The sequence below is a fragment of the Doryrhamphus excisus genome, linkage group LG17, assembly GCF_037039965.1.
Source record: "Doryrhamphus excisus strain RoL-2023G ecotype Guam linkage group LG17, RoL_Dexc_Guam_v1.1, whole genome shotgun sequence".
In the NCBI taxonomy this organism is placed as follows: Eukaryota; Metazoa; Chordata; class Actinopteri; order Syngnathiformes; family Syngnathidae; genus Doryrhamphus; species Doryrhamphus excisus.
In genome coordinates this window covers 228,894-251,086 of record NC_136373.1, presented here as the reverse complement: position 1 = coordinate 251,086, position 22,193 = coordinate 228,894, and the positions used below count along the sequence as shown (strand labels likewise).

At 47.9% G+C, this 22,193-nt stretch overlaps 2 protein-coding genes across 6 annotated transcripts in view; one reads left to right on the top strand and one right to left on the bottom strand.

Moving 5' to 3' along the window:
- Window positions 1–172: 172 nt before the first annotated feature.
- Window positions 173–22,193, bottom strand: part of spsb1 (splA/ryanodine receptor domain and SOCS box containing 1) — a 29,663-nt gene continuing 7,642 nt past the window's right edge. The window contains exons 1-5 of one of the 5 annotated variants that reach the window (XM_058083258.2): window positions 20,396–20,555; window positions 20,141–20,339; window positions 16,139–16,271; window positions 1,710–2,571; window positions 173–1,318 (exon numbers count right to left, since the gene is read on the bottom strand). In XM_058083258.2, coding sequence (XP_057939241.1) covers window positions 1,191–1,318; window positions 1,710–2,403 — 822 coding nt within the window. In that variant the 5' untranslated portion in view covers window positions 2,404–2,571; window positions 16,139–16,271; window positions 20,141–20,339; window positions 20,396–20,555 and the 3' untranslated portion in view covers window positions 173–1,190. Of the gene's footprint in view, window positions 1,319–1,705; window positions 2,572–5,003; window positions 5,160–16,138; window positions 16,272–16,624; window positions 16,644–20,140; window positions 20,340–20,395; window positions 20,556–22,193 lie in introns of those variants that run through there. The other 4 variants (XM_078797726.1, XM_078797727.1, XM_078797728.1 and 1 more) reach the window with 4 other exon arrangements.
- gpr157 (G protein-coupled receptor 157) lies at window positions 16,442–18,924 on the top strand. Its single transcript, XM_058083254.2, has 4 exons — window positions 16,442–17,274; window positions 17,870–18,083; window positions 18,165–18,359; window positions 18,606–18,924. The coding sequence occupies exons 1-4, from the start codon at window positions 16,868–16,870 to the stop codon at window positions 18,810–18,812; spliced, it is 1,023 nt and encodes a 340-aa protein (XP_057939237.2). The 5' UTR covers window positions 16,442–16,867; the 3' UTR covers window positions 18,813–18,924.

Genomic DNA, 22,193 nt, shown 5'->3' with positions numbered 1-22,193 from the left:
GGGATATCATATCACTTTAACAATACGGCCAAACATGTTCCGCTTAATATTCGGAGACAGGCCTTTTGTGCACATCCATTTGAGTTCAGCTCATGAAAAATGTGAGCAATAATACAAATGTGGCATTTACATTTTTGTTTAGTATACTTTCAAACACAAAGGACGCAAAGACAATTGGAAATAATCTTTAATAGATACTTTGAAACAAGACTACATGAAGAAAAGCAAATAAAAGGCAGGCAGTAAGAAAGGAAGAGAAGGCATGGCACGGAGTGCAGACTGATGATCGCACGCTTATCTCAGACAGGATACTACGGCATCTGAGCAGGGCCGCGGTGTGACGTTTTACTTTCATGACTATTGCTGTTCTGTGGATTGTCTTTCTGCTCGGACGATCACGGGGCCTTTTTGTTGCCACAACAATAACTATTTTCCCGTGGCCTGATATGCGCCGCTCACTTCCATTCCAAGTATTTCAACAAGCTGCTTTCCACATTGTGTGCTGACGTGTGTAAAATGTGGGTCATAACGGCACTAAGAAAGAACACGTGTCAAAGAGATTAATAAAAGCTTCTTGCAGATACATGCTAGGAATAATCAGTGACATTTCCTAAGACTTCAGCTTGTCGATGTACAGTATTTCCTTTCAGGAGAGTGATGGAGTGATGGAGTGTGAGCAGAAGACCCCCTCCATTGCTGCACAAGGTCAAAGGTCGAAGTCACTGGCATGGTCATCTCAGTCCTGTTTCACCATCTTTTAAAACTAACAATTTCTCTTATAAATAAAAAAATGACACTTTTCTTACAAATATAAATTGTTTAACAAATGCTGCCATCTTGTGGCCGCCGTAAAACTGCGACTGAGCCAGCCGTAATTCACCAGCCAATGCCATCCCATTTGTGACCGCTAGGGACTTGGTACACCAAATGTCAGGGCATATTTGCCATCAGCAGGTGCATAGAGCTCAGTGATTCCTGATATTAGACAAGTTAGACAATACCATTGCAAAGACAAGATAAAAAAATAGGAGTCCAGCCACGGATCAGATACACTTACTTGCTGAATCATCAGCGAGCCTGGGTCTGCCTACCAGCCCCAAGAAAATGTTGTCAAACAAGTTCGACCGACCGAGAAGGATCCCAGAGAAGAACAGGAGAGAAAGGAAGTGATGTTGAAGGTGACCCCGCCGTCATTGGTAGAGCAGGTAGTTCTTGAGAAAGGCCGGCAGGGGCAGCCGATGGATTTCAGCCAGACGCTCTCTCCCCAACGCTACCCTCACGGAGCGCCGACACAGGTCCATCAGAGACAGAGGTTCGGCTGGGAGGAGAAAGGAGACACGGAAGATGGTGAAAAGTAATCACAACTTAGCTTTACTAACGATTACCCACCCGTACCTGAAGTAGGAATCAGATCTAAGCTAATCCTTTCTTTATGGTTCCAGGTCTGACTGAGAAGTGAATTTCCACAAGTATTTTTGCAGTTATGGCATAGACAACCCATTTATGATCTTCTCAAGTACTTTGAACACAACTGTGATGGAGTTAAGCTGCAAAATGTGAACGGCAATGCGGCAAAGGTCTACCATTTAGGTTACAGCACTAGGAAAAAGGTTAGATGATTAATCAACACCAATGAAGGCTCCCATTGAGTGAACACCAGAGATGGTCACAGAGCGAATGAGATGCAGTATGAAAAGAAATGTACTTACGATCAAGCCCATTTATGTACCGGATTCGTATTTCACAGTGTCCCCACACAGCGCTCACCACCGGGTAAAGCTTCCTGCCTTTGAGTCCTCTGAAGGCCACCCCCAGGTAATGGCCGTCCACTATGTAGCCCAGAGTCCCTTCATCCATGTCCAAAACTACTAAGAGGGAGTCCGGTATGATGAACGTGTCATCCGGCTCCAGGAAGGAGGGGTACGCTTTCCCTGAGTGATTCTTGCTGTCGTGGTAGAGTTTACTCCTGCACAGGTCCCAACCCCAGGACTCGCCGTCGCTTCCCACCAGCGCCGTGTAGCCCACGGAGTGCAGTGGAGCGTCGCTTGTTGCTACGCCCACCACGGCGTGCGTGCCCCTCTGACGCATGGCCCAACTAATTTCCCACACATGCAGTCCCTGTGTATAGCCAACACGTCCCCGGATGGCGTCGGTGCTCTGCGCCACAGGGTGCCTGTGGAAAACCAGCTTGTTGTCATCCTTCACAAAGATGTTGAGCGAGCGGTCGTCGTTGTTCCACGAGTGCTGGACCTGAACATCCACGCCGGCTGGTGGCATATCCAGGAGCAAGTCCAGTCTAGAAGGCTTGGTGTGACTCAAGGCCTGTAGCTCCAGCTTCAGGGGACTGAAGGCTGGATCCCGCATATCAATTGTTTTAATGCCACCTGGGACTTTTTGCCCCATACTCTGGGTAGTTATGGAAGGGGCCTCGTCTTCTTCCTCCTCCCCCCTCCTCAAAGTCCAATGGGGGAGTAGTCCACCTCAGGTCTTCTCCTGTGCTCGTGCAACACCAGGCAGGTTTAAGTTCTGTTGCCGCTTGTTGCAGAAGGTGAAGATGTTTGTGCAGCCGACCTGGAGAGATGCACGAGGACAAGAAGTTAGCTCGCTAGTTGGAACACCATTTTGCTGGAAGAGCATTCGAGCCTTAACAGTTCTATAGCATGAACACCAACGTGACACGCCATGCCATTTCACTTTCACTTCTAGTTACATGAATGACAGTAGCACAGCCATGCAGTGACATCATCATCATCAACATTCCATCGATGACTTGATCGGGACTCACAACGTGGATCACTCATAATTAGCAGTACTTCCACTCTCAGCTTTGACATCGATATCGGCCCATTTCACTCACGGAATATCAGGATCGCCATCAGCAGTATGAAATCCTGATGGGAACGTCCCTATCTGACTAACTCGGATACCAATATCTTCATCGTCATTTTAATCATTTTCCATTATCCAGGCTGCACGGCGGGCGAGTGGTTAGCACACAGGCCTCACAGCAAGGAGACCCGAGTTCAGTTTCACCCTCGGCCATCTCTGTGTGGATTCTGCACGTTCTCCCTGTGCATGCCTGGCTTTTCTCCGGGTACTCCAAATGTGCAAAACGCATATTCTCGTTTTTTCCAACTGGTCTTGATTTGGATGAGGGCTGTATAAAGCCATGCTGAACGTGTGCTTGCCAATGCCAAACATAATGTGATGATTCCAAATATTGAAATAGCTTGTACAGGCCAGTACAGCTTTGGCCTTTGGTCCCTAGATTGGGACAAATGTTGCTGCAAGGCCTTGCGGGATTGTGTAACAGTGAAGGGAAGGCCTCTAATTGAATTGTAGACAAGAGTTCATTGAGAAGTGCCTTAGCTCTTCTTCTAATGCAAGTAAACAACCATTTAAGTGGGTCATGTCTCAATGATTGGAAAACAGGGGGAGGGAGGGGGGCCGTGGGTTGCCAACATCTGAATGTAAACAATCTCTTTCAAAGCCTGTCCAGCATTCAGAAAGAGTAAAATGTGTTAATTTGTACACTATTGGGGCTCACACTTTACCGCCCCCACCCCGATGGGCAAGTAATAACAGAACAATAGACGCTTCTTCCCAAGAACTTCAACATAAAAACACCTATTGAATAAGCGGTTTTGTTGGAGGGGGGGGGTGTATTTAGGCAGCCGCTCTGGCCTGGCCTGGGCTGGATGAGGTTTCAGGGCCCCTGGGTTGATTTGGGACTGATTAAGATGCAAGAGAAGGGTCTCGGTGGATTTAGTGGGCCAAAAAACCCCACAGATCTTCATTCTCAAGGGTGTTTGTTTACCTACGTACATTGGCTTTGGGTATCTCCAGTCATTGAAGTACATTGAAAGTACACATGCAGTAAAAATAGAGGGCCAAATACAAGATGGATGCGTCATTGGTCATTGTACCTCAGTTGGCACAGCCTCGTGTACACCTACTCTACCTCAACAAGTACTGCATTCACCTGGCCTTGGATGCGCAGAACCGTGCCAAAGTCCTAGGCCACCACTACAGCATTTACAGTGGTATGAGAAAGTGTGAGCACCCCTGGTCATTTGCAAGATGTTCCTTAGTAAACGACTGGTAAATCCCAGGTAAATGTATCATATAGCAGACCAACACAGGGATGGATGGGAAGTCACATGATCATTGTAGCATTTACAGGTCTGCAATCAAAATGTCATCTAAAGTAGGGAGGTGGCTTACCAAACTAATGTGTTCCAATAATTAGAGTTAAAGGTATTCAAATCAATAAAACAGGGTGCCTAAATCAGTTATTTTTTTTAGAATAATTGTCTCCGTTTATCCCCCCAAAAAACTTGAGAATGAAAAACAAACAGCGCCTCTGCTGGTTGCAGCCAAGCAGTGCACCCAAGAAGCAGTTGGGAAATGCCAGTATTTAGTGAAATAGTTATATGTATGTTACTTGAAGACAGAATAACACCAGCCCAATCCCAAGTGGTGTAAAAGCCCCCACTAACCACAGTACTCATGACGTCAAACTATGAAAAGATACACGTTGAAGTTTAATGAACACCGAAGGAAGAGTAGGTGAAGGGTAGCTAGCATAAGCTGTGCTCATCATGCTAGCTAGGAGGCTAATGTTTAAATAAAGTCTCCGGCTAACCGAAGGTTAAACACACCGGCGGCCACCGAGGAAAACACATCATGAGCAAAAGGTGTAGAAATATGGAGAATGAGGGGCCGAGGCACGTACACGACCGAGGCTGTGTCGTTGAAAGCGAAGATGCAGGTGTTTATTCGACGAGAATGCCCAAAATGGCCTTTCGACTCGAACGTGCGTGGAAGCTAAACAACACGCTTGGCTTCTACTAGTGATGATAGCGACTTGGATTTTTAAAAACAGACGTCGTGTTGAGATGAAGCGGCAACAGAAGCGGTCAGACCCGCCTTGGTTTCCAGTTTGTTGCTCGTCTGCCCCCCCCCATCGTTCAATCATGTGCTTTCCGTGTCGGCTGGCTTACCTTTGACGGTCCGATCGAGGACGACATGAATTAGGTGAAGTGATGGTGGCTGCTAGCTAACATATCTTCAGTCACATGGTATAATGCGACCAGCTGCTGGGCTTGCTGGGACCTCCCTTCTTCCCTTCTTCCCTTCCTCCCTTCTTCCCTTCCTCCCTTCCTAGCTGTACTGTACGTCACTGGTCTCCAACGTTTTTTCTTGAGAGCTACTTTTACAAAATGAAAATGATGAAGAGCTATTCAATTTTGTTCCATTTATGTTTTTCACCCCAAACAAGGCGAATATAGTTGTTTCACAGGAACAAAAAAATGCTGGCATCCACAACCCATATTTTTTTTTTATCTCGTCCACACGTTTCCGTTTGTTTATGTCTTATTCTGTGCCATGCACCCATGTCTGGTGACCTTTCACCCGTGGCTCAGCTTGGACCTGGGGAGCTGCATTCATACTAATCTTTGGTGACTTTGGTGGGCTGTGAGTTTAAGACCCTACTCCTAATCTCATCATAATATCTGAAGAATTGAGTAGGGGTCTGGGTGTGATATGCATAAAGAAGAAGGAAGGCAAAATTGTCAGGTGAGCCAGACAAAGCCACTGCCTAAAACTGCCATCTAGTGGATGTTATGGAACCAACTTGAGGTTGGGCTGGAGTCCCTTAGGTTGTTCCCGGTTCAAGTCAGTTGCTCTAAAGTGCAGTTCCTCTAAAAAGCCATTCCTCCCATCCGCCTGAAGGATACGGCTACTTGACGTCCAAGATGGCGTCTTCTAGTGCTCTGCCCTCAGACCATCTCTTGATGAAAAAGCCAATGTTTCAGTGCGGGACGCCACAATGTGCTGAGCTGGCCGATATCTCAGGGCCCTTCTACGGGGGGGGGGGGGGGGGGGCAGTGCAGACATGCTTACTGCCTCCATTTCAACAGGGATCGATTGGACGCGCCCCTCCACGGCTGGCAAAGTGCAGGCAGCCAAGGTGAATGATGGCATGCCGTGTCAGTCACTTGGGATCTTATGTGATGCAATTTTGGAAACCTGGGGAGGACATGGCTTTAAGGGGGGGGGGGGGACTTTGGCCCATCATTAGCAATCCTTATGTTGGCTTTGGTTTCATTTGAACATGCATCGGGTTCCAATGGAATACATGACATAATTCACAGTTCCACAGGTCCAAAAGGCGGGGAAAGAAGCAAAGAAGAATACAATCATTCACTTCTTGTATTCCAGATGTGGTTATTGTAATACAGAAAGTGTAAGGTAGTGTAATCATATTGGAATGTAATTTATATATATAAAACAAGCCTAAATATAACATCAGAATGGTGAGAAATAATAATGTAAACATAACATGAGCCGTTCAAGACTCCTCTCCCTTGTATTGTATTTTCCGCACCATAAGGCGCAGTCTCAATTGCGGGTCTATTTCTGCACTTAACCCATATATAAGGCGCATGCTAAAACATGTGGTCTACAAAAACCAGGCAAAGGAAGCAAACAGTGAGTTTAGTAACTTTCTTCCCCCCCCCCGCTTTAATGAATCTTCTCCCAACCATCATCTTGTGTATCTGAACTGAACAACTGGACGATCTGGTCATCAAACCCGCCGGGTTCCCTCTCACCATCCCTAATGCTAAGAGGTCAATTGGACTGTATTTGTCCAGCAGATGGCGCTACCTTTCCCCATTGAAAGCATACAGCTAAATGTCTAGATGGGGGCCTTGCTAGGACGTCATAGAGTGAGTGTGTGGGACTGTTCATGAGTGGAATGGTGCGTTTGTGGAAAAGCTCCTTTTCTACTCTACTCTTTTACTTTTGTTTTCATCCCAAAACCTCTTCCACTGGTCTTCCTAATGCCCCTCGCTGAGGCTGCTCCTCCTGGCATAAAGAGAAGATAAAGAAAAAGCCAATCATGGGTACATTGAGGTTAGATGTGATGTTGCCTGACGGTGGTTCATCTCTCGTAATAAAGGTTGCAAAAAGCCACCAAATGAAAAAAGCAAAGAAAAACAAGCCAGAGTCCATCTTTTCATGCTTTATTTGAATGGAGATTTGAGTGATGACAAATTGTCGTCTTTACGACCTCCAGGGAGTTGGACTGTGCGAGCTCCGCTTTGCTGGATAAAGCATGGCAAGGTACCCCAACACAAGCTATAAAGGGGACCCCCTTTAGCTTAGTCATGACTTTACTGGGAAGGAAAGATCTGCTGTTGGGGGCATTTTCCCTGCAGATGTCACGGTGGGGGTGGGGGGGGTTGGGGCTGGGGCAGATGCTGCATTAGGCTCTGCAGACTCATCCAATATGCCAACAGTGCATGCACGCATGCAAACTAAGTCTTAGCTCCTAACGCTGCAGTGTTTTGCTAACCTACTGACACCAATGGGTGAGATGAGATGCACCATGATTCAGCATTATGTAATCATCGAGTAATCATCAATCAACAGATACTAGCGGTCCTGCCCCCCCTCAGGATATACAGTATGCTATCTGCAATCCCTTGTCGCTGGTTGTCATCAATAGAAAAGAGAAATTTGTCAAACGAAGGAGAACACATTTATTTAGAAAATATTAAGAGGGTCAACCATTTATTTTTATTTAGGATTATTAGGCAACATCGGCACACATTGGAAATCATTTATCCAAAGTTGATAGAAAATGTTTCCATAAATTGACATGGCAAAAAAAAAGAATGTGAACATGCGACACCCCCAAACGCCCGTGTGACCCACCCCATGTGATAATCCTGGCTCCAAAATATTGATGCAAACATGAAGGCACCACCGCACACTGAAAGCTAAAATAAATATGTTGATTGATTACGAGCACCGGAGTGATCAAACCCCTGGCCTGATGAAGGCAGGGCGACACACTTAAGGACAATCACGGAAAATAAAGCTGCCGAGTTGAAGCCAGGCCCGAGGCAGCTCAAAGTCATGTCCTCCTCCTGCAGTGAGAAGAACAAAGTGCTGCACTGCTGCAGCAAAAAACTGATGGCTCATACGCAACGTTTCAACACGGAGCCACCTTCATCCAGCGGATGAAGAACACGAGGAGTGGCGCTACCTGCTGACTAAAGGATGGACCATCTCCATTTCACTCCGCCACAACCGCAGTAGGCCAAATATTGATATTTTTAGTGCAGTGCAGAACAGAATGCAGAATCAGGACGTGGGACAGTGGAGGCTCCTAAAGAGCTGAGGCTGAGCTCGGGCTACAATTCCTATTCTTACACTCCAGTGTGAAAAGGACTTTTGACAAGGAGAAAAGGTGTCGTTTAACGCCGGCGTCCATTTTTGTTGGGTCGGCTGATACAGCAGTGTTGGCCCAAACTTCCCACCAGAGGGAAATGGAGGTGGGGGCTACTTTCATACATTTACACATTAAAGATGCTAAAGTCAATACATGTTAAGTATCTGACACATTATGGGTGTAAATGAGTAGTACCTAATCATACAGCTGACTGCTGACCAATCAGTTTTATTGAAGAGCCAATACAAACATTCTCCAGACCACGAATGGCCCCTGAGCTGACTCACCTTTATTGTTTCTCTGCTATTTATGGCAATACATATTGTTTTGTACATTTTGGTCACGGAATAAACCAAACTGGAATGATTTAGCTTCAAATGTCTGAGGAACGCCGCTTTAGGTGTTTGTAGAATTGTATGAGATTTAGCCTGAATGTCTCGCTGCTTTTCTTCTCCTGTCAATGTACTTCCTATACTTCCTTAAAACACCCAGACCAGGGATAAAGTCATGTGGATGGATGGACGGAAGGAAGGACGGATGGAAAGATGGATGGAAGAATGTATGGAAAGACGGACGGACGGATGGAAGGCCGGCCAGTTCCTGAACACAAGTTGTCTCTGGCTAACGCTGAGACCCAGAAAGGTCTTTCTGGGCTGAAAGTGGGATCATTCTCGGAGGTGTCGGTGCCGTGAGGAGGAGTGCAAAGGATGTGAGATGAGAGAGAGAGAGAGAGCGAAAGGAGGTTGACCCTGAAGGTTGAAGTCCCCTTTAAAAGTCGCATCCCGCTCGGATATGCAGGGCTCATGCAGGATCTGCTGCGGCAGTAGGGGAACACTGCTGAGCGGTGCACTTTAGGCTGCCAGCAAGCGTGCAAGGGAGAGGAGGAGGAGGGAGGGGTGGAGGGAGGAGGAGCGAGTGATGGAGAGAGAGAGTGCAAACAATGTCATTTTGTTCAGGAGGTAATACTGCAGTCAACTTTGCAGCGCCATGAAAGCGCACCAACACGGCAAGAGGCTGCTAGAAGTTGAGGATGAAGGTAAGTGTTTCCTTCCTCTTGGGTTGTCTTCCCTTCCCTGAGAAGCATCGCTTACTTCCTATTGGCCTCGCAGCAAATGGTGCAAGTGTGATGTGCATGCCCGCTGTCATCACCTGCTGTCTCTCTGCACCACCAATGGTAACGGTAATGGTAACGGTAATGGTAATGTCTTTGCCAGCTAGCTAAACGCCAGGCATGCTACCGTAGCCGCTCAGACTAGCAGCCAGCGGGCCGGCTCAGAGGGCTCCTGCTGACTTTCAGGAGAGCAACATTGTTGTTAGTTAGTTGCTAATGAGCAGGGACGAGGTGGTGAGACGCTGGAGATAAGAACCAGGCGTCCTGCATGGGACGGGACGGACAAAACTTCTCTGCTAACTACTTTTCTCTCAGGAGGGGCTCAGTCAAAAGTATTTGTGCTTTGTCATTATATTGCTATAATCATTAGAAGAAGGGATGTGCTTTCATCCTAAACATTTCCCAAATGGTCATGATGATAGTCATGGATGATGCTCATGTATATGATGGTCATGTATGACGGTCAGGTATATGACGGTCATGTTAGACGGTCATGTATGACGGTCATGTATGACGGTCATGTATGACGGTCATGTTAGACAGTCAAGTATGACGGTCATGTAAGACGGTCATGTATGACGGTCATGTATGACGGTCAGGTATGACGGTCAGGTATGACGGTCAGGTATGACGGTCATGTATAATAGTTTGAGGGAAGCAAATAAGACGCAGGGTGATTGTTGTTCAACTTTTTCTGAGAGAGCCCAGCGTGCTGCTGGACCCGTTCACAAGTTCACATCAGGTAACTGTGCTAAGACCTTGAAAGAGTCGTCAAGGGCCTCTGGGTGAAGCACACCCCCCCAGCTCATCTCTCAGCAGGATGAGATGAGGGATGAGGGATGAGGGAGGAGGGAAAAAAGTTTACAAAAAAAAAGCCAACGCCACATTGAAACATCTGCAGTTTCCTAGTCGTAACTCCACTGACAAAGGGAAAACTGCCGCACTCACTTGATGTTCCTTGCACCGTGCACCCCCCCCCCAACACCCCCCTTTCCTCCATCTCCGGTTTCTAGTATCTCTAAAGTGATACGGTTGCCCAGCGCAGTGCCTTACCAGCATGCTTTGCACCGCTTACCTTTCCCCTGCATTAAGATCCACCCCCTCCCTTTTGGAAAAAGTATGCAGCACATGCACTCATCATCATCACCATCATCCTTGAGCAATTTGCTTGAATGAAGGTGGGGGGGGGGGGGTGAGAAAGCAGCAGTGCAGCAATCCTGCAACATCCTGCAGCAGCAGCAGCAGCTGACTTCCTGCAGTGCTGGCGCACACACACACACACACACACACACGCACATGCGCACACACACGCACACACTAGGTCATGTGACAACGGCCCACAGTACCCTGCCAGAGTTTGGAGAGGAGCAGCACACACACAGCTTGGGATGGTGCATTGTCCCATTCCAGCACTCCAGTTGTGATGATGTAATCAATGCAGCAAGCTTTGAACTTGCTGGGCCTTGTAGCCCCTCCCTCCCAGCCCCCACATCCCACCCGGCTGCAACGTCCCATGAAGTGACCCCCCCCCCATGCACGTTTACTCAAACAGCCCACCCCTGCATGGATGCAGTGTGAAATGGGGGTAGCCTTGCATCTTGGTTCCAATAAATGAAAGCAGTGGTCTGCAGACAGATGCCCCCCCCCACCCACCCCCCCACCTTTATAGCAGTTGCTCTTCCATTTGCCGTCAGCACAGAAAAAAGACAAACGGCACCATGTAGAAGAAAAGTGCTTTCTGGGCACAAGATGAGTGACTTGGCTCCCCCATTGATGTGGTCATCAGTCTGCTGCCTGATGCGGGGTGGGGGGGGCATGCACTTCCAGGACGCTCAGGCAAGCCAGACAAAGCGTACTGTAGCAGGTGACTTTCTGCTGAGCTGGTTCTTGCCACTGTGGCTGGAATCTGCCTAGTGATTACCTTCCCCTGCAAGACGGAGGAACTGGCTTCACCCCCCCCCCCCCCCCCCCCCCCCCCCCAGGACAAAACCAAAACCAAGCATCACAGCGGCACGGCACAGTTAGTGAAGGTGGTGAAGGTGCACATCTGAAGTCAGGAGGAACCCACAAAGTCACTGAGCTCCATCTGATGGGCCGGCCATCTATAATTTATGGTTATGGAACGATAGCAGAGATGATTAGCATACAGCATCATTACAGCTTTAATGGGCTATTCATTAGGCAGTATGTTTAAGGGCTGTGAAGTCATACTACTAAATGACAGCACTATAGTACTTGGATGTTTTAATGATTGCATTACGTATGTACACTACTTCAATTTGTATGTACATACTTGCAAGTATGTTTTTCCAAGTGTAAAAATGCTAATGATACAAAATCATTCTAATAATGATATGCTGCTTTATTTGGACAAATCTTAAAGCTAGCTAAGATTACTGGCCCTTAGATGACATGTTTTTGGGATGGGGGGAGGAAAGCGGAGTACCCGGAGAAAAACACACAATCTGGCAGGAAGTTTCTGCCTTCAGGCAAACAAGAACTCAGTTTTCTGACGTATGATGGTACAAAACCCTTTATGTACCGACTCAAACATTCCTACTCCTTTCACCTTAAAGTCTTTCATTGGAATTGTCCAACATATCCCGCCTACTTTGGGTTTAGACATGAAGGACTAGAGTAGGTGTCAATCACTTTAACGTCCCATCCTGCAACCAAAGTCTTGCATGCTAACCAAGTCAAGCAGGCTGAGTCATGCTGGGATTTTCGGACTATACCCTCCCTCACAGCGTGCTCTGCTCCTCCCCCCTCTGCTCTAGCAGCAGTCTTGTGCATCCCGGGCCTGGCTGAGTTGGAACATGCCTTGACTTGTCAGAGACCGACAGAGAGAGACACAGACCGGCGTCCTGGTCAAGGACCCGCGGGCTGCAGCGGCTGTGGACTCTGCCTGGATGTGGACCAATGAGATGATCCACTGCCACGGGTGAGTGTTTGGATCTAGACGCATGACATACAGGCTGATGTTACAAGAGATGTCTGGCTGAGGAGTGGCTGCTACTGCAGCCCACTTTAGGGAAGAGGAGTGTCTGTACATTGACTGTTGCAAGGCAATCCCAACATGACCTGGTCGTGTCGGGAAAGCAGCAGCGTCGTCAAGCAGCGTCGTCAAGCAGCGTCTTGACGCTACACAGCTTCCTGTACGACGCTATGTCTAGCCCCGCTTCCTCGTATGGTGGATGTAGACCTGTAGACCCCTACAGGCCTGATTCATTATCGCGGTGTTATTGTCATTGTAAAAAATAGACATTCTTTTATACAATGTGTTGATGTTGGTAGCACATGCTAGCCGATGGTGGAGTTCTATCTTTTGGTAGAAGAAATGTCACCATCGGCATACTGCCTCTTTAAGCCATGACCAAGTCCTGAGACCGGACCACAGGGAGCTGCCATATTGTCACTACCTTGACCACGGTCCTTCCTAAAGATGGGACTAGTAATGGCTTCCTTTGGTTCGAGCATGCTTACCACTATATTGGAACACGTCACACAGTCAACCTGCTGAGATGATGAGATGATAGCTAACGTAGGCTAGGTTTCATTCTGGTCACCTTACTACCGCCTATGTCACACGGCAGACATCAGGATAGATCATCGGTGTCATCAGTATTTGTAGTACCTCCAAATACCGATGAATACTTTAGCCAACTAAAGAAGGGAGGGGCCACGCATATGAACTATGAATAGACCACCCATATTACCTGCCAAGTCGTGTTTGTCCACAGCTGGATGGACTGCGATGTCAAGCACTATGTGTCACCATCAGAATCAACATCATGCTGACTTGATGGACAGCTGTCTGTCTGGTGCAGCTGGCCTGGGGCTTCCTTTCCAGATGGTTTGGTAGAAAAGGCTTTGTACCACTGCAGGGTTAGTTAGCGCTAAGTTAGCGCTTAGTTAGAAGGTCAACACGTGTCTCATAGTGGAGTTCCGTGATCTGACCACAGGGGCACATACGTAAAGACCACCAGGACGTTTGATGGAAAACAACACAGCTACCATCTCACTGATCTTCTGACAGCCAGTCGCTGGTTGGAAGAGGTGCTGAGGCAGTGGTCTGGGTCAGTGACCTTATGGTGGTGCAGACCAACACCTGGCAAGGCCTGGCTAGAAGATGCTCAGACCAGGTAGAGGAATAAATCTGGAGATTCGGAATACAAGACGACCCATCCTTTTCAGACTTTTTTCTATGGGGAAAAATATTCAAGGAAAGCTTTCTTTGGCTGAAAGCTTCTTATTGAAGATGTTGATATGGTTCTTGTCATTGCATACATTAGACAGGAAGTACGGGCTAGCCAGCACACCAAGAGCTGTCAAGACGTTTGAGCTAGAAGTCGGCAATCCTGTCAGTCACGGAGCAACCTCAGGGTCCAAATCAGATCCCAAGTAAGCGTCTTGACTCTCGAGGTGGAACCCGGTGAAACAGCCAATGCTAACTGAGCAAGCACTAGCTAGCTTTAACGTGGGCTGCGCTCGGCTCGCCACAAGGAGGCGGTAAAGACGGCAAAGCTGATTTTGACAAACGAAGGCAGGTCAGCATCAGCCGAGTGAGGAGTAAACGCAAAGTCAGTTACATCACTTTGGTAATTATTTGTGTCAGGGCATGCATGGCGCTACGGTTACACAACCAGCGTAGCATCACATGACAGCATGGGTAGAGCGTATTCTAGCAGCAGATACGTCTTCTTCATCACACATGCAGGCCACGCCGGAGACAGATCTCTCGTGTCCGCGGTGTCCGGTCAGCAGGGAGTGGGCGGGGAAAGAGGAGTGTGGGATCGTCCAGGCTGGTCAAGACCAGCACTGCAGTGCCATCTTGTTTTGCTTTACACGGCCCTGCTAACACACTCCACTCCACTCCACTCCGCTCCAAATCCACGGGAGGTCAATCAAAGCAAGGCTTCCTGGTGCTGAATCACCACACCTGACACACACTGAATCAGGGCCGTGGATGTGTGAACGTTTGCTCAAGTTGTGCCAACAAAGTGGTGCTGCACACCAGAAGAAGAGGGGGGGTCGGCGGGTGAATCCAGAATTATTTGGGAATGAGCTTCCGGTCACTTTGAGAAGCCAAGTGCGCATTCATGGGTGACTTATACGAGCCACGGCAGGTTAGATTTACTATGGTGATGTCATTGACATATTCTTTCTGCTGCACAGCTTCCAAACACCGGCGACAGAGCCAAGTTATGGACGTACGGAGCAGCGGCTGCTGTGGGTGTTTCTCTGGCAGTGTCTTAGCTGGTTGTTGTGAGGAGTGAGAACGAAGCAATCAGCAAGTATACTGCCGCAGAAATTCTTCGCAATAAGAGACCCTGCAGAAGACCCCGGGACTGGAAAACTGGCCCCGCCCTGAATGTGGATTTTACCATGGTAACGATAATGGTTTCATTTTATGTCAACATGCATACAGGTCACAAAGGAATACATCACATAATTTGCCATTTTACAAATAAATGTGTAGACGTTATGGCGTTATGGATTATCCTAACTTGGCGAGTCAAGATGACTTTGGTAGTTATTACCCATATTGCCCACAGGGTGGACTTTTACAAGATGGCACAGGCCAAATGCACCAACTCACATCAGCATTGCCTGGGGCAAGGGGGACAATGCCCCACCAAATAAATTCATTGGCCCCCTCCCCCCTAAATCTACATTTTAGAGGCAAAAACTCCTCCAGAAAAAGCACAAGACTCCCCCTCATCTCGTCTTCGTTTTTACGTTTCAGTTTCCCCCTCAGAGCTATAACAGCAGTAGGTCAGTCTTAAGGTGGGACCCCCAGGTGGGACAGGTCCCAGGGCAGAGATCTGGCAAAGTGCAATCCACCCCCCCCCCCACCCCAATGTGCAAGCCTAGAAGCGCCCCTGGTCCGGCTTGTATAGTTTGCCATTTTTTTAAACGACACTCTGCTGCCATCTAGTGACCAACACAAAGTACAAGCATGCAGAATAAGTTCTGTAGCTGCTTGTTAAAATGCATGTTTATTAACATTTATTCATTTGTACATTTCTTATCATTTGTGACAAACGTAACCACAAGTGGTTATGCATTTTTTTAGAATTGGAGCAAATAAACATGGAATGGAAACTTTTCCCATCAGTTGTTTGGCTTGTTTAGGCTCTTGGTGAATATATTTTGGACTGTAAACAGCACAGAGACATCTTCATCAAGAATCTTCATGTGGACGGAAGAGTTGGGTTTAATAAGCAGACATGGTGTCAATCACAGAAGTCATCTAACAATAACTTCACCACATATTCTGAAGACGGCACGGATAAATCTTTGTTTCGGGACTGGTAGGCAAGTGCTAAACGTTGAAAACTAATGTATATGTACTGTATGTAGTAACTGTATACGATGTATTAATAACTACTGCCACCAGTCCAGGGTGGACCCCGCCTCTCGCCCAAAGACGTCTTAGACATGGATGGCTGGACTCATCACAAGACAGCATGAGTGAATGTTGGGTTATTGTTGTGTTATTCTTATGAATATTTGTCCTTCTCGGCTTTGCTGTGAAGACGCCGGTCGCCTAAAGTGTCCTGGGTATGATGTCACAGCCAAGATGGCAGCGCTTCAGCGGAATAATCACAACGTCACTTCCCATGGATTTTATAGTTCCAGCATTTACGAGTATTTACCGGACGATGCCAAATTGCTTTTTCAAACATTTCTGGTGACATGACTTTGATGTCACACGGCCGTGCTTAGAAGAATAATGGTGACCGTATGAGAAGCACCAAGGGTCAGCCCTGGGGTCCTACCTTGGTGTCTCCACGCTGGGGGCTCTCAGGTGACCTTGCGACCTTGTCTTCTCCCTGATGACGGGCTTGGGCCCCTTCGATCCGGGGGACACTCACGTAGGACTGCAAACCGTTTGAGTCGACTTTCTCCAACCTGCAACAAACAAGACACTTCTATTAGCATCAGGCAGTTTTATCTGAATTTTTATCTGTCTCCTCACATGCTAGGTTGAATTAAATTGTATCTGATTAGTAACCGATTAATCACTCGATTCTTTTCTTTCTTGACTCAGATTGAGTTTTAAGCAAACACGTAGAAGGTCCCCTGGAAGTGTTGGCAGAATAAAGAAAGGATACCGATCCTCCAACAGGATCTGTCCGCCATGTGAGTAGTCCAGTAAACATGGCGGCTATCATCATGCTAGCATGTCAACATGCTCCTGGCTAGGCTGGCCAAATAGAAGCCATTATTTCTCCATGCTGAGTAAATAGTGTAAACTTGGATACCCTGGAGGAGAACCCACTTTGGGGATTATAGCTGCCATGTTAGATCCGGGCTGAAACCCTGCAGCCCAAAATAGCCCCACCAGTGTCCCACCGACCAGCTGACTGTGACCTCAGCCACAAGAGGAAGAGGAGGAGGAGGAGGAGGAGGAGGAGGTGGCGGGCCGGAAGGAGTCTTTAAAACCTCCGATGTTTACTTCACTTTCTTGAAGTCAAAGTAGAAGTTTAGGCAGTTTATGAGCAAATATGCGTGGGGTGTTGTGGGGCCCGAAAGGAATGGTGGGACACAACGAGACAGTCGTGCTGCTGTCCGAGCAGGTGGTGGTGTTGTCTTCCTGCGCCCTGTCCTTTGTGGGCTCGTCGCTCATCATCGTCCTTTACGTCACTTTGGCGGAGCTGAGGACCACTCCGCGGAAACTGCTGCTCTTCCTTTCCGTGGCCGACTGGCTCTCGGCCGTCTCCTACGCCTACGGAGTGTGGCGAGTGTTCGGTTCCGACTCGCCGGATTGTATCGCCCAGGGAGCGATATCCACCTTCGCCAACACCAGCTCGTTCTTCTGGACGGTGGCCATTGCCCTCTACTTGTACGTGTTCATCGTTAGGTCCAACCAGAGGGCTGCTGACAGCCTGGTGCTGCTCTTCCACCTCGTCAGGTAAGTCAAAGTGGTGCACTGTCTCTTTAAGACGCACATCATGGATGACCTAGGTAAGTCAAAGTGGTGTACTGTCTCTTTAAGAGAGCCTTGGATGTTCTGCCTCACCTGCAAGGCATAATCTGGGGCCAAATTAATCCATGTGCAGAAAACCCAAATTATTCGCCGATATCTGAAAATCCCGTGCTGTCCATTCTTCACGACAGTTATTACTGACACATATTTCCGTGAGATTGATAGATATGATTTTTAAATGATGTGACATGACTAAATAGAAGCACGTTTTGATTGCACCTCAGCTTGAAAACTGTTAGTCAGCAGGTTTGGAGAACATGTCCTATTGGAGATAGAGATGGAGATGGCCCAGACGTCCTTGTGCAAGTAGTACACAGCCTGGCCCTCGGCCAGGTGCTTTAAAAACAATCTGTCATTCCGACATGAAAATACTGCGTATTTGTAGCTTTTGCAGCCTGATGAGAGCTTGAAATGTTTTTAATCAGGCAGCGACAACACCCCAGTCTCAGGCCATCACATGGCGTCACGTGGGTGGACATGGAAGATGATGTCATTTGTCTAAAAGATGTGTGTTGTCCAGCTGGGGGGTTCCTCTGGCCATCACGGTGGCAGCCGTCTGCCTCAACAAGATCGGCTACAATGCTTCAGAGGTGTCCGTGGGCTGGTGCTGGGTCCGGATCCACAGTCCCGACCGAGTCTTATGGATGCTCCTGACCGGGAAGATCTGGGAATTCCTGGCTTACCTCACCCTGCCAGTCCTCTACATCCTCATCAAGAGGCACATCCACACGGCGGTGAGGACCCAAGCAGCCATTCGACTAGATCAGTCCTCTACATCTATAGTTCTATATCTATGTTGTGGTCTCCCACGTCAGCATGCCGCCCTCTCAGAGTACCGTCCGCTCTTGGCCGACAGGACGCCATCGCACTCCTACTCCTCCGTGGCAGACATGAAACTAACGCTCATCCCCATTATCTTCATTGTGTTGCGGATTTGGAGCACGATACGCTTCGTTCTGTTGCTGGTTGGATCCCCGGCTGGACAGAACCCCGTGCTGGTGACTCTCCATGTAAGTGCAATTCCGTCCTCATCCAGCCACTATGTAGCCTCGGCCACCCCACAGAGCCACGCGTGGTCATGGTGACGCCCTGGTGGGCAGTCGGGGCCATCGGGGCCAGCGGGGCCATCGGGGCCAGCGGGGCCAAGCACTAACTGACATTCACTTGAAGTAAATTCTTCATTCAGCCAGTCCAGACTTATCACGATTGCATTGAGATGTTTTGATGGTAAATCCAGTTGCCCTCTCCGCCCACAGGGCATTGGCAACACTTCCCAGGGGGCAGCCAACTGCATCATGTTCGTTTTGTTCACCACTCCAGTCCGTACGCGCCTCTTCGCTGCGCTCTGCTGCTCCTGTAAGGGCGGAGCCGAGAGCCAGCCAGCGCTGGACTCCTCTCGCGGGCTGTTCCCAGGAATGCGACCTTCAGGCCAAAGAGAGGACACGGCCACCGCTGACGGGTGATGCTCATTTGTCCGGCTGAGGGGACGGAGAGAGGACATCAAGCCTGCTTCTGGAAGCTGCTTCTGGAAGCTGCTTCTGGAAGCTGCTTCTGGAAGCTGCTTCTGGAAGCTGCTTCTGGAAGCTGCTTCTGGAAGCTGCTTCTGGAAGCTGCTTCTGGAAGCTGCTTCTGGAAGCTGCTTCTGGAAGCTGATTCTGGAAGCTGATTCTGGAAGCTGCTTCTGGAAGCTGCTTCTGGAAGCTGCTTCTGGAAGCTGCGTGTATATTCCAATGACAGGAAATACCTGCAGTTCATATGGAGGCACTCCATGCCATTTTATTTATGCTTCATCGTCATTGGTGCGGGGCCAACTCCTTACTCCTTACTGTGAATGTGCTGGGCTATGTTGTACTATTAAAGAGGACTACCGTTCTGGATCTGACCTGTACTCTCCTTAGCCTTATGGAGCGTTATGGATCAGCATTTACTTCTCCTAAATACTGATGTCATTTTTCTGTTGGGGTGCCCCCACCTGCCATGCTCAATGAGGTGACGTGCACTCCATCACCTTCGGGCACTTAGTGGACGTCCATTCATTTTTGACTCAAATAAGGCTTCAGCAGATGACCGTCATCATGATGTGTTTCCTGTTTATTTTCCTGATGTCGTTTTGCAGCGTCATGCTTTTTGCCATGGCCCCATGACGAGCATCCTCTGTGGTCGCCGTGGTCACCATGCTATCATTGTGTCATCATCACATGCTATCCTTCCTGCTTGAAACCAGAGATCGAGGGGCTCACTTCTCCTTTGACCATGCGGACGTTTGCTCCGGTTAGCCTGGCTTAGCTTCAGCCTGAATGAAAACACATCCAGCACAGCCATGGAGATGAGCGATGGGGGGGTCTGGATCACATCTAGACCTGGATCACTTCTAAAATGTCTCATCCCAATCCAATCTCTTCTATGAGTTTAGGGGTTGTCAAGGTTTTCCAGTGTGCATCACAAATGGCCCAGAAATTGTGTGCAAAAAGCCAATTCATTATTTTCACTTCCTGGTTGCTGAGCGTTATAAATGCCTCCTGCCACCTTGTGGCCGTCAGTACAACTGCACCAAACATCTCTTCTATGCAGTTGCATCATCACCTCTTTGTGCTTCTGCTTCTGCAAAAAAGTCAAAGCGTATAAAGACGTCTTTGGGAGCAAACGTTCGGGTTGAAAGAAATATGTTTTTGCTAGCGAATAAGTTGACTTTCCAAATCTGATGTTGATGGATTATGTTCTACCACAGAGGTGCTGTCCTGCAGTCCACAGCCTGATCATTCAATGTCACATTGTAGAAGACAGAACTTACGGAGGCCGTGTTTGCCAGCAATGGATCACATGATGCCATTACTCGGTGACATCATCCTGTCTCCATCCTACAAGTAGGGCAGCTGCAGGGAAACGACAGGGCGACATCAGAATGAGCGGCTCCGCTCCCCGACACGTCGCTTCGGACTCGTACTAGGAAAGTTCATTCCAAGGCCAGGCTTCTCATCAAAGCTGCTCTCCTGGAAAGAGGAGAAGGATACCGAGTCAGTAAATGTGGACCAGCTCCGATTTGAGCCTTCCCCGCAGACATAAAACTTGTCCTCATACGGAGTCCCAGTGTCCTCCAGCAGCAGGCGGACCGGCTGGACCAGCTACAAAGAACAACAGCAGGGTGTGAACGGTTTGCTTTGCCTGTGTAAAAAGGGATTAGGGATTATTTGTCCTTTACTCCGACACTGACAAAAACATGCATGGCAGCATTTGCTTTGGATGGCTTGTCAAAAACCAAACCATTCATTCATTCATTCATTCATTTTCTACCGCTTATCCTCACGAGGGTCACGTGGAGTGCTGGAGCCTATCTCGGCTGTCTTGGGGGAGAGGTGGGGTCCACCCCAGACTGGTGGCCAGCCAATCCCAGGGCACATATAGACAAACAAGCATTCCCACCCACATTCATTCATACCGATGAACAGTTTGGAGTGGCCAATTAACCAATTAAACTCCACACAGAGATGGCCGAGAGTGGAATTGAACTCGGGTCTCCTAGCTGTGAGGCCTACCAAACCAAAGAATACAAAATCAGTCAAGCAGGTCAAGAATGTGGCTTCAGATGTTGCAACGCCAACGCCTTCTGTCGTTTGTCATCCAAGATATAGAGTCAACAAAAACCCTTCCCAAATGCACACACACCAAGCTAAAGCTTTTTAAAGCGCCACCCCGGTGAGACATTTCCTATGGCAGGTTTCGTAGGGTGCAAAACTCATGACTCTTACAAAGACAGGAGGTCCCAAATGGCAGACATGTTTGTTGTGGATGCTGCAGTGCTGTTGTTGTAAATGCTGAAAATACGGCAAGATACCGGACGTATTACATAAAAAATGAAGAATAAAGATCATGAAATATGATGATATCAGATATGAAATAAAAGCAGACTGGAATTACAGCATAACTAAAGTCAGAAAGTAAATAAATATGGGTAAAAGAAGCAAAGGTGGCTAGGTGCACAGTTTGAATGGCTGACCATGAGTGGAGCACCCCCTGGTGGTGGCCATTGGCCACTACTTCAGCTTGGCCTGATGAACAACACGTCAACTTCCTAAAACCTGCAATTTGGACCAAGGGGAAAGCAACATTAGTATTAGTATTAGTATTAGTATTAGTATTAGTATTAGTATTAGTATTAGTGTAGCCGGCCTAGCCGACCCTCTCTTGTCTCACTGTGATCAAACTCCGCGTTGTGTTGTGTACAGATGAGATGGGGATCACCGCTGTTTTGCCACTGGAGCAGGATTTATTCAAAACCAGCTGTGCGAACAAAATAAAATCAGTAGAGCAACTTGTCACGACTTCAACAGGCACACCTCTCTCCTCAGCGGGATCTCGCGCCGTCTGACCTAATGAACGTTTCTATAAATTTGCTTAATCCATTCAACAGTGGCAATTTTTATGTTTTACCATGAACATTATAACAAATGAACAAAAAAAACATGAGCTCACATACCTGTGCGAACAAAATAAAATCAGTAGAGCAACTTGTCACGACTTCAACAGGCACACCTCTCTCCTCAGCGGGATCTCGCGCCGTCTGAGGAGAGTACCGCGAAACTACAGGAAGTTCCTTCCTTACAGGAAGTCACCAAAATAAAACAAATTTCAAAATAAAATTACAAATATACGTAAAATAAATAATTCAACATGAAAATGATATGACAAAATGAAAACAAATACTAAGGATGGACTTTTGGTGAATTACAATTGCTGGAACACACCTGTTACATCCACCCCTCCTAACTTCACCAAAATCCAGACTGTACATGTGAGCGTTCCAAAAAAAACAACAATTCACACACTCTGTGAAACCTGACGGAGGT